The following is a 12,100-nucleotide window of genomic DNA, read 5'->3' on the forward strand; positions in this document are numbered from 1 at the left end:
TTAAGGTTGAATCTGAAATGATCCCACACCCCAAAGGTGGAAAAATCAGAGGGCAGGTGAAAAACATCTCAAGGTTTTAAGCCAATCTTATGATTTGGGAGTCTAACTTGATTGTGGAATGCTAGGGATTGGCACCATAGGCAGCAGGAGCTATGAGTGACCAAGAGGACAGATAAATCTATAGCAGCAAAAATGAAAACCTGGCAGTCTATGGAGAAAGTAGCACAGAGGAAGACATGGGTCATAACATCAGAGCTCAGGTAGCTGTAGGTAAAATTACACATTTCTTCCAGTGAGGAAAGAAAGGCACAAGGACTCAACTAAAGATATGGGGTCTAAATTACAGTGATGAAAATCTATTTACTCTGATTCACACTGGAATATTTGAGAGAATTTAGCTCAAAGGTCACATATCTTGAGATAACTGGTCTTATGATATGACCGACAACTGACATTTTACCATCAACTGTTGATGGGCAGAGAAATTTTGACACCCACATGTTCTCTTGTGTAGTTATCACGATATAGTGAAAAGGACAAATATATATTCCTTACCTTTACAAAATAATTCTCTCTGTCCAAGATGGACTGGGTAGCAGCAATAATATCTTGGCCTTCATTAGATACTGCCTAACAAAATACCAGCAAAACTGGGAAGTAAAAATGCTGAATAAAAAAGAATCATTAGAATTAACTCTGAATTCAAAATAATAATGATCAGACTAAGTTCTCTGATCAGCAAAGATGGAAGGGCTGATGGCACTCTTAGGCATTGTGTTTAGATGCTCAGATGAGCATGGGAAGGAAAAGCAGATAAGAAAATAAAAGAGGAAAGATCGCATCAGTTCAAGTATGAGAAAAAAATATGGGAGAACTCCCTCCTGAGAAGAAAACCTCCAAGGAAGATTTAATCTTACGGTGCATTTCCTTTTTCTCTTCCTAGCTTATTAACCCATCTGTATTGTAAACCCCAAATATTTATTTACACAAAGTTCCCTCCATACCTCCCAACTAAACACCCCCATCCCTCAACTCAATCCACATCCTTGAAAATAAGAACAGGGAGGAGCTGTTATCACCACATTGTCAATTACAGCACACCATAAACTTTAAAAAAAAAAGTTTAAATTCCTAACCTTCAATTGAACTGATGTTCTCAATCTAGTTTTTAAATGAAGAGTTCCTAATCTAGTACCATAATCACTGCAAGTACCCTTATTAGCAGTCTCAGCACAGAGGCCAAGGAATGAACGCACAACAGAGACTGAACAAATCTCTCACTCATAGAAGTGGTCCCTTCAGAGCATGGTTGAGGCACACAGGCGAGGAAGCTATGGGATAGACAGAGGACCGGTCTCCAGGACTGTCAATCCATCACCTTTTACAGTACTGAATTAATTTAAAAAAAGAAAACAACTCTACATTTTACAGGAAAGATTCTAACAGCAAACTTCAAACTTCACCTTTAAAATCGACAATAAATGTTTCGCATTTCAGTGAACTTGTCAGTTTCAGACCCAAACTGCACAGGGTACTGTGTGTAAGAGCCAGAGAGGTGGTAAAGAGCTAAAGGCTGGCCTACATTGGACAAGTTGCCTCAGTGTAATTAACTCAACTTAAAATCAATTCAATTTCATTGATGCAAACTGCTAGTGTAGATACACACAAACTGATTGAAATCTCACTTACATCGGCTTAGCTTAAACCAACCTACCTACGGCTTACATTAACCTAATATATGCAAGGTTTAAACTAGTTTAAGTGTATGTACATTAAGGGTTTGCACCAGTATAACCTGATCAATTTTAAATCATTGTAGTTACACCAGGACAACACTTTGAGTGTAGACCAAAGCCAGAGAGAGGCTGAAATGTTATTCTTCACTCACCTTGCTGCCTTTCATGGCTACTGCAGATGATTTCACAAACCAACTCTATTGCAATCCTTATGCACCATTTAAGAATGAAGTTTTAGTGTTAATTTAGAATTTTCTGGGTAATGTTGGTTTACATCTCATGTGCTGATGGTACCACATCATTGATGGAACACAGCAGAGGTGTTTGGAGCTGGCCTATGCAAGTAAAGAAAGAGCCTCCCACCTTCCATGATTCTTCAAAGTTCTATATTATTTTATATCCCAATGTGTATAAATCTGTTTCTTTATTTTTAACTTTGAAAAACCACACTATGTTGTTTAAAAAGACATCTGCCTCAGCTCTGTAGACTGGTTTCATGCTTCAGCAGGGTTCTCTTACTGATGTGATATCAGCAGAACAATGCATGGAGCAGGAGCCAGAGCCAGGGAGCAGAAAGTACAGGCAACCAAAGAAGGAGAACTCTGTATTTCATAATAAGCTGAATGGCCCATTTACCTTGGTTATTTGGGACATTCAGTATGTTACACTAAACCTGATAGACCTGTATTATATAACTGCAGGCCACCTTTAATAATATCTTACAGTGCTCTTCTCAATTCAAATACCAATTCTATCCATATAGCATCATTAAAATGAAGCTACCTCTGGTGTGGAGGGTAGCAACTAACACTCACACTGTACAACAGTAAAGGGATGGAAAATGTTGCCCGAGGATGACAGACTTCTCTTACAAAAACTCCTGTCTCATATAAAAAAAATGCCTAATCAAAGCAGACAAGACCCCAGTTGTTAAGGTCTTATCCAAAACACCCACACACAGGAGACTACATGGAACTGAATGGATCTATCACAGGATGATGATGTGGCCAAGTGAATCCTGCTGAGCCTCAGGCTGCAGGGAACCATTTCAAACTAGATGCTTTGACTATGTAAGTTACCTTTCCACCCCAAAACACATCTCACTTGGTAACTTTTTGTTACTCTTCCCAAAGGTGGCAAACCACTAGGTATTGTCCACACAGCCGAAATTTTACAGGACATTGCACTTAATTACCTTTTCCTCATCCCTGCAAAAATACAGCTTCTGTCCTACCTGCACTTGAGAAAAACGCTTCTGCGTTAACCAATCTTCGCAAGCTTTTTTCCTCTCAGAAGCACTTCTGACAAAAGTTCGTGGGGATCTGCTCCTAGCCAGGGATGAGGTGGCCCTCTGCAAAGATTTAACAGAAGGAAAAAGTCTGCATACAGAGCAGTTTTGGTTTACAAAAATCACACCGCTCATCCTTCCACCTAGGTACCAAACTCAAATTCCTCTACAACCTGGGGCATAACTATAGCACCTTTCACCCCAAAGAATCCCAACGTGCCTTACACACTTCACTAACCATAGCTGTGCAAAGAGTCTTGCAGCACCAGTTTAGCAATGCACAGCAATGGTTTAGGACAGGAAGTTTCGAATACCTTATCAAGCAGAAACAGCCGCAAATGGAGTTAGGCAGAATTTTATTACCCAAACTGAAATCTGGCAGGACCCCAAGGCTAACACCCCTATTCCAGCAGAAATGGCCACGGCATATTTAATGTCCATACAGGGCTGGGTCTTTGGTTTTACATCTCTTCCAACAGCACAGTGTCCCCAACACCAAGCCAAGGTGCTGGTTCATCTGGAAGACTCAGTTAACAATACCACTGTCTGCAGCATGCTGGGCCAAATACATTCCTGCTCTAGGTTTTCCTTGGAGTTCTCCCATCCAAGTATTGACTAGGTGCATCCCAGATATCCCACAAGACAAGATGCTAAGGCTGCAGATGTAACTGGAGAAACCCTTCTGTTGATTGGCAATGAGCATGAAGATAGTACTACCATGCTGGCTAGGATCTGGGAGCTGCTTAAACTACTCCCTGGGCAGGAGAAGGAGCACATTTGTTGCCTTCGGTGCAGGTAATGCAGTAGGACTCAGCCAATGGGGAAATGGATAGGGAGGATAGCTCATTAAGAGAGAAAATAAAAAGCATGAGGCTCTTGTAAATCAGGCTCTTGGGAAACATTAGTATCTCTCCAAGACCAAAACAATGGACAAGCCTTTGGCTGCCGAAGCTGTAAATACTTTAATCTTAGCGACTATGGCTGCAATGAAGACTCATTACAATAAGAGCTGAGGGTACTCAGCAGTTTTGAAACACAGGCTTACGAAGATCTTGACCAAGATTCATATAATCCCAGTTAGTTAGTTTACTGCGTCCATTCCCAATGTACCATTCAAGATCAGATCAGACGGTAGCAAACAGTCTCCATTGTTTTGTCCAGTTTAAGTTAATAGATTCATGCAGCAGAGCTGCCACCATTTCTCTTGGGAGACTACTGATGGCCCAGAAGACATCACTTTTAGGAAACATGTCCTGATAGTCTACATTTTATCTTGACTCAGGTTCACCCCTTTATTCCGAGTTATGTCCCTCTACTGGGCCATCCTAAATCTCAGCATTTCCTCTTTCTCCTGGAGGTGAGATCCTCACCCCTACCCCTGCCCCTTTTGTACTGGTGAAAGGGTTAGAACAGCGCAAGGGAGTCCTAAAGCTGCCAGTTCTGCTGGGAGAGGATCCCCCAGCACAGGAACTGCTGAAGACAGCTGTAACTCTACTACCAAGAATCCCATCACAAGCCCTAGAGTAGGGGATGTGCTGGGGATAGGAGAGGTGTGCCAGGGCAGGACTAAGGACAGAAGGGACATATCAAGGATGGGGCTTCAGGCCAGAGCTACTGCAGAGATTCCAAGCAGGGCTACAGCTCATAGGGCAGCTACAGGGTGGCTGGCATAACTGAAACAGGCCCCAGAGCTGCCTATGGTATGCCAAGGACAGTTTCTGCTCATGGAACAGACCAGGATTGCTCCCACTTCCTCTGGATTACAAAGTTCTGTGCTGGCCTCTACAAGTCTGCGCCTGTTAGAATCTCACCCTTAGTATTTATAGTCTTCAAAAGCCATGTAAATGTAAAAACTCCTGGCGTACCCCATTACAGATATTGGTTTCACATGCCACATTCTAGGGCTTAGCGGGGTGAAAACTATGGCTGAAGAAATGAATTGTCACCCACCTGTTCTGGAGTCTGCAGGTCATACTCTGTCTGGGACCTTGGACATTTCAGCTTTAGTAGCCAGCGGTTGTCTGAACCACGCATGTTAGGTGCTCCTGAACAGGGCTGGAAACAGCATTAAAACAATTGAAAACGAGTCAAAAGCCACGGCACACACTGAAAGGGTAGTTTTCTTACAGTGCAGCCAGCCAAACTCCCCAAGAGTTTCTAAATGCTGCCAGAACATTTACCTACGTGTGCATATCACAACAAATCAAACTGAAGAAGATGAAAAATGTCAGTTTTACAGTCAGATGCTCCCTGTGATACTGTCTATCGTAACGTTCAGAACAAATGAGTATGTTAATTTTGTATTATCGGACAAAGTTGTTTCAGTATATGCCACAATGTTTGTCACAACGTCAGCTCTGAAGATATCTTTGATTTATTAAATTCTACCACCTTACTTTTACAGTTGTATGATGTTCCTGAGCACTATTAAACCTCTGTGTGCTCCACCTTAGAAATGGCCACATTTTAGTGCTTGGTGAAGTTATTTCTGAATGCAGAAAACTAACATTAAAGCAACACTGAAGTTGTGAGATCAATCCAGGAAATTCCAAATTGTGTATCTTGTCTATTTTATGGCACACATTACTAAGAAAGAGTAATACATTAAGGTTTATACATAACAACGGAAACAGGATGTCCACCACAGTGCAGAAGGTCTCTATAGGGCCCTCTGTACTGTGTTAGCACCTTAAATTCATTGAACAGGTGAGGCCATATATTATGCATTGTTTTCTGGAAAATGGAAGCTGAGCCACTGAAAGCATCCCTGATTTTTTCTCATCTGTTGCCCTTATTCCATGTTCCTCTTCTGAAACCTGACTATCCTCTGGTGTCTGGGTAAACGCAGTGCCAAAATAACGTCTATTTCTATAGAAGTACTGGTCATTAGTTTTACCCCAGTTTCTTTAGCCCAGGGAAGAGATTTCCATTTTTCAAAGGCTTCTACCACCAGCTGGTTGAAGGACTTTCCAAAGAGTCTCCCACTGGAGTACTGGAACAAGGCTACATACATTTTGCTTAGATGTCTGCCTTCCATGGAAGCAGGGAATTGATGGAAGACTCGAAGACAAAGGCGGAAGCCACGAGTTTCCTCTAAAGGGCTCGTTGTCCTGCCCAGGACTTCAGCTACATCACCTAATCTTTGAGTGACTTCACTATAAACATAAACATAAGAATGGCCATTCTGGGTCTGACCAAAGGTCCGTCTAGCCCAGTATCCTGTCTTCCTACAGTGCCCAATCTCAGGTGCCCCCAGAGAGAATGAGCAGAACAGGTAATCATCAAGTGATCCATCCCGTCGCCCATTCCCAGCTTCTGGCAAACAGAGGCTAGGAACACCATCCCTGCCCATCCTGGCTAATAGCCATTGATGGACCTATCCTCCATGAACTTATCTAGTTCTTTTTAAACCCTATTATAGTCTTGGCCTTCAACTTCCTCTGGCAAGTAGTTCCACAGGTTGACTGTGTGTTGTGTGATAAAAATACTTCCTTTTGTTTGTTTTAAACCTGCTGTCTATTTATTTCATTTGCTGACCCTTAGTTCTTGTGTTATGAGAAGGAGTAAATAACACTTCCTTATTTACTTTCTCCATACCAGTCATGATTTTATAGATCTCTATCATATCTCCATTTAGTCGTCCCTTTTCCAAGCTGAAAAGTTCCAGTCTTATTAATCTCTCCTAATATGGAAGCTTTTCCTTACCCCTCATCATTTTTGTTACTCTTTTCTGAACCTTTTCCAATTCCAATATACCTTTTTTGAGATGAGTTGACTACATCTGCACACAGTATTCAAGATATAGACATACCATGGATTTATATAGAGGCGATATGATATTTTCTGTTTTATTATCTATCCCTTTCTTAATGATTCCCAACATTCTGTTAGCTTTTTTGACTGCTGCTGCACACTGATATGCTTCAGGTTCAAATATTTGTCCTTGCTTTCAAAGTCCTACATTATGAAGCCCCAGCCTAAATCTCCAGCTTAGTCTCTTTTCACGCGCCTTGCTATCACTTCTCCACCAGTGGAACCTGCCTTGATACCCTTTTGTCTCCTCTCACAAATGCTTCCATCCCTTCTTCCATTTTGCCCTTTCTGCTTGGAACATTCTCCTCAAACCGATTTGCCTGGTCACCTTACTCCCTTCATTCATTCCTCTGTGCTGTTGAGGAGTATGGACACCTTAGGAAAGGAGAACATGAAGCTGGAGTGGAGGGAAACGATTCCACATGTGGAACCCTCCTTCCAGATGATGTCATTGGATCCTCTTGCAGTGAGGATATCCTGCTGGGGGAGAGTCCCCAGTTGTTAGGAACAGACATGTAATAATAATGGGAAATTCAATTATTAGAAATATAGGTAGTGCGGTTTGTGATGACCGGGAGAACCGCATCATGAATTGTCCATCAGGTGTAAAGGTTGCAGACCTCTCCAGACATCTAGATAGACTTATCTGCAGTGCAGAGGAGAAGCCGGTGGCTGTGGTATATGCAGGCACCAGTGACACAGGGAAAGGTAGGCAAGAGGTCTTGGAGGCCAAATTTAGACTGCTAGGTAAGAGATTAAAGTCTAGGACCTCCATGTTAGCATTCTCTGAAATGCTTCCATTCAATACACAGCAGCAGTTAGTACTGGCAGAACTGTAATGTCTCAATGAGTGGATGAGACAATGGTGTTTGGAGGAGGGATTTAGACTTATTAGGAACCAGGAAACCTTTTGTGAAAAGAGGAACCTACACAGAAAGAGTGGGCTTCTCCTAAACCAAAATGGAATCAGATTCCTGGCATGTAAAATTAAAAAGGTCATAGAGGAATTTTTAACTAAGGGCTGAGGGAAAGCCGACAGGTGCAGAGGAACACACAGTTCAGACAGACATCCCACAGGGAAGAATTTATTAAAGGGGATACTCTTTATTCTAGTAAGGAGGAGAGGATAGAAGCTTATAAAGTACAGGCAGGAACTGAAAAGAAACAGTCAAAGGAAAGAGTCCCATTCAATTACATCACATGAAGGCGGACAACTAAATATTGACAAATTTTGTAAGTGCTTCTATACAAATGCTAGAAGACTAAATACTAAGATGGGTGAACTTGAAAGCCTGGTATTAAATGAGGGTATTGATATAATAAGCATCACAGAAACTTGGTGAAATGATGATAGTCAAAAAAACAAAGTAATAGCAGAGTACAAAATATTTAGGAATGACAGAGTAGGTCATGCTGGTGGGGGAGTGGCACTATAAGTGAAGGAAAGCATAGAGTCAAATATAGTAAAAAATCTTAAATGAATCAAACAGTACCATAGAATCTCTATGGGTAGAAATTCCATGCTTGAATAATAAGAGAAAAGCAGCAGGAATATACTATCAACCACCTGACCAGGAGGATAATAATGACTGTGAAATGCACAGGGAGATTAGAATGGCTACAAAAACAGAGAGCCCAATAATAATGGGGGATTCGACTGTCCACATATTGACTGGGAACATGTCACCTCAGAATGGGATGCAGAGATAAAATTTCTAGACACCATTAATGATGGCTTCTTGGAGCAGCTAGTCCCGGAAACCACAAGGGGAGAGGCAAATACTGATTTAGGGCTAATCTGCACTACTGTGCTACATGAGCACGGCGCTGCTGCAGCACATCTAGTGAAGACGTGCTATGCCAACAGGAAAACACTCTCCTGGCAGCATAATTACTCCACCTCATTGAGAGGCGGAAGCTCTCCCACCGACATAGCGCTGTGTAGACACTGTGTTAAGTCGATTTAATTTACGTCACTCAGGGGCGTGGCTTTTTCACATCAACTTAAGCAGTAGTTTGCAGACAAGCCCTCAGTCCTAAGTGGCGCAAAGGAACTGGTCCAAGAGATGAATATAGCTGAACCACTCAGTAATAGCGACCATAATGTAATTAAATTTAACATCCTTGTAGGGGGGGAAATACCAAAGAAGTCCTCCTTTTTGAAGTTAAATGCTATAGTGGTGAACTACACAAAAATGAGGAAGGTAGTGAAACAGAAACTGAAAGAAACAGACACAAGAATTGAATGTCCGCAAGCTGCATAGAAACTTGTTCAAAATACCATAATAGTGTATGTATACACTATATTGTATAGTGTAATAATGTATATCCCCCACCAAAAAAACCCAGTAAGAAGACCAAAAAAAGCCACGATGGCTAAAAAGCATAGTAAAAGAGGCAGTTAGAGATAAAAAGGCATCATTTAAAAATTGGAAGTCAAATCCTACTGAGGAAAATAGAAATTCTGGCAAGTCAAGTGTAAAAGTACAATTAGGCAGGCCAAAAAAGAATTTGAACAGCAACTAGCTAAAGACACAAAACCTACCAGCAAATGTTTTTAAGCACAACAGAAGCAGGAAGCCTGACAAACAATCAGAGCGCACACAGGACAACCAAGATGCTAAAGGACCCCAATGGATGACAAGGGCGTTGTGGAAAGCTAAATGAACTATATGCACCTGTCTGCACTGCAGAGGACTTGAGGAGATTCCCACACCTGAGCCATCCTTTTTAGGTGACAAATCTGAAGAACAGTCTCAGATTAAGGTGTCAATACAGGAGGTTCAGGAACAAATTGATAAATTAAAAAAGTAATAAGTCACCAGAACCAGATGGTATTCATCCAAGAGTTCTGAAGGAACTCAAATATGAAATTGCAGAAGTACTAACTGTAGTCTGTAACCTATCACTTAAATCAGCCTTAAATACCAGATGACTGGAGGATACCTAATATAATGCTGATTTTTAAAAAAGGTTCCAGAGGCGATCCTGGCAATTACAGGCCAGTAAGTCTAACTTTACTACATGGCAAACTGCTTGAAACTATTGTAAAGAACAGAATTATCAGACACATAGATGAACAATACGCTGGGAAAGAATCAACATGGCTTTTGTAAAGGGAAATCATACCTCAACAATCTGTTAAGATTCTTTGACGGTGTCAACAAGCAAGTGGACAAGAGCGATGCAGTTGATATAGTGTACCGGAAGTTTCAGAAAGCCTTTGACAAGGTCCTATACCAAAGGCTCTTGAGCAACATAAGCAGTCATGAGATAAGGGGAAAGGTCCTCTCATGGATCAAGTAACTGGTTAAAAGATGGGACACAGCATAGGAATAAACAGTCAGTTTTCACAACGTAAAGAGCTGGGTCCCCCAAGGTTCTATACTAGGGCTAGTGCTATTCAACATATTCATAAATGATCTGGAAAAGGGGGTAAACAGTGAGGTAGCAAAATTTGCAGACAATACTAAGTTACTCAAGATAGTTAAGTCCAAAGCTGACTGTGAAAAATTACAGAGGGATCTCACAAAACTGGGTGACTGAGCACCAAAATGGCAGATGAAATTCAGTGTTGATAAGTGCAAAGTAATGCACATTGGAAAACACATTCCCAACTTACATACAAAATAATGGGTTCTAAATTAGCTGTTGCCACTCAAGAAAGAGATCTTGAGTCGTTGATAGTTCTCTGAAAACATCTGCTCAATATGCAGGAGCAGTCAAAAAAGTCAACAGAATGTTATGAACCATTAGGAAAGGGATAGATAGGTACTTCCTACAAACACATTTCACTATCCCCTCCCCTGAGTCACAGTTCAGAATCAAGAATGCATAGACTAGAGCAGAGATCTGCAACTGGTAGATTATGAAGCCTTGTAAAATAGGCTGCCATAACAGTGCTAGCCCCAGAGCAGATTTCTTTCTGCTGCCACCCCATAGCCTCTACAGAGACGTGGTGTGTTGGTAGTGCAGTCAGCTGTGCAGAGCCTGCTCGCAATGGATTCTCCCCTCAACTCTGGAACATTCTCCATTTGGTCCAACACAGCCTGAGTCTGCTGAGTTTCAGGGCACACTACAAGGGGTTGGACTGGAGCAGTGGCTCTCAAACTTTTCATATTACTGTACCCCTTTCAGGAGTCTGATTTGTCTTGAGTACCCCCAAGTTTCACTGCATTTAAAATCTACTTGCTTATGGAAATCAGGTATAAAAATTAAAAAGTGTCACAGCACACTATTACTGAAAAATTGCTTACTTTCTCATTTTCACTATATCATTATAAAATAAATCATTTGGCATATAAATATTGTATTTACATTTCAGGGTATAATATATAGAGCAGTTTAAATAATTCATTGTCTCTATGAAATTTTAGTTTGTACTGACTTTGCTAGTGCTTTTTATGTAGCCTGTTGTAAAACTAGGCAAATATCTAGATGAGTTGATGTACTCTCTGGAAGTCCTCTGCATACCCCCCAGGATATGCATACCCCTGGTGAGAACCACCGGAATGGAGGATGGTCTCTTCTGACCTTCAGCTCTGAGTCTATGAAAACACATTTATTCTCCCTGATTTTGGAAAGCAATAGATATTGTGGTGAATGTTTTTCAGGGTCTATTTTCTGTCTGATAATTGTTGGCTGGGAAAGTAGATGAAACTGAGGGTGTTGTGCAACATACTAATTGTGTATTGTGATGGGGCAAGGCCAGATAGCTATAGAAAAGTAGTGGGAGATAGCTATATTAGCTCCAGGCTAAACAAATCCCTGGTACCAGGTTAAGTGAAATGGAAGCTGCTTCAGGTCAATTAAGACACCTGGGGCCAATTAAGAACTTTCCAGAAAGCAGGGAGAATGCTAGGTTGATTGGGACACCTGAAGCCAATCAGGGGCTGGCTGAAACTAGTTAAAAAGTCTCCCAGTCAGTCAGGTGGGTGTGCATGTCAGGAGCTGTAGGAGGAAGTTGTGGTGTTGGAGAGGCTGAGTAGTACACACCATATCAGGCACAAGGAAGGAGGCCCTGAGGTAAGGATGAAGTGGAGCTTGAGGAAGTGAGGGCTGCTGTCAGGGGGAAGTAGCCCAGGGAATTGTACATGTCATGTTTCTAAAAGGTCAGCTACCATAGCTGATACTATTAAGGTCCCTAGGCTGGAGCTCCCTCCCCCTGCACCTTTGCCCCCTGATTAATCACTGAGACTGAGAGACAACAGAGACTGTGCAAGGAAGGATAACTTCTCCTCACCTCCCTTGCTGGCTTATGATG

At 41.7% G+C, this 12,100-nt stretch overlaps 1 protein-coding gene across 7 annotated transcripts in view; it reads right to left on the reverse strand.

Annotated features, from left to right (window-relative positions):
* The window catches only part of FAM228B (family with sequence similarity 228 member B), a 28,581-nt gene that overhangs the window by 12,690 nt on the left and 3,791 nt on the right, over positions 1 to 12,100 (reverse strand). For 4 of the 7 annotated variants that reach the window (XR_012157901.1, XR_012157902.1, XM_073335835.1 and 1 more), the window contains exons 4-6: positions 4,975 to 5,079; positions 2,971 to 3,087; positions 556 to 630 (exon numbers count right to left, since the gene is read on the reverse strand). Coding sequence is in view for 2 of the 7 variants with exons in the window: in XM_073335835.1 (XP_073191936.1) it covers positions 556 to 630; positions 2,971 to 3,087; positions 4,975 to 5,079 (297 nt within the window). In the remaining 5 variants the exon portion in view is untranslated. The remainder of the gene's footprint in view (positions 1 to 555; positions 631 to 2,970; positions 3,088 to 4,974; positions 5,080 to 12,100) is intronic. The other 3 variants (XR_012157905.1, XR_012157903.1, XR_012157904.1) reach the window with 2 other exon arrangements.

This window comes from Lepidochelys kempii, chromosome 3 (assembly GCF_965140265.1).
Source record: "Lepidochelys kempii isolate rLepKem1 chromosome 3, rLepKem1.hap2, whole genome shotgun sequence".
NCBI classification, from domain to species: Eukaryota; Metazoa; Chordata; order Testudines; family Cheloniidae; genus Lepidochelys; species Lepidochelys kempii.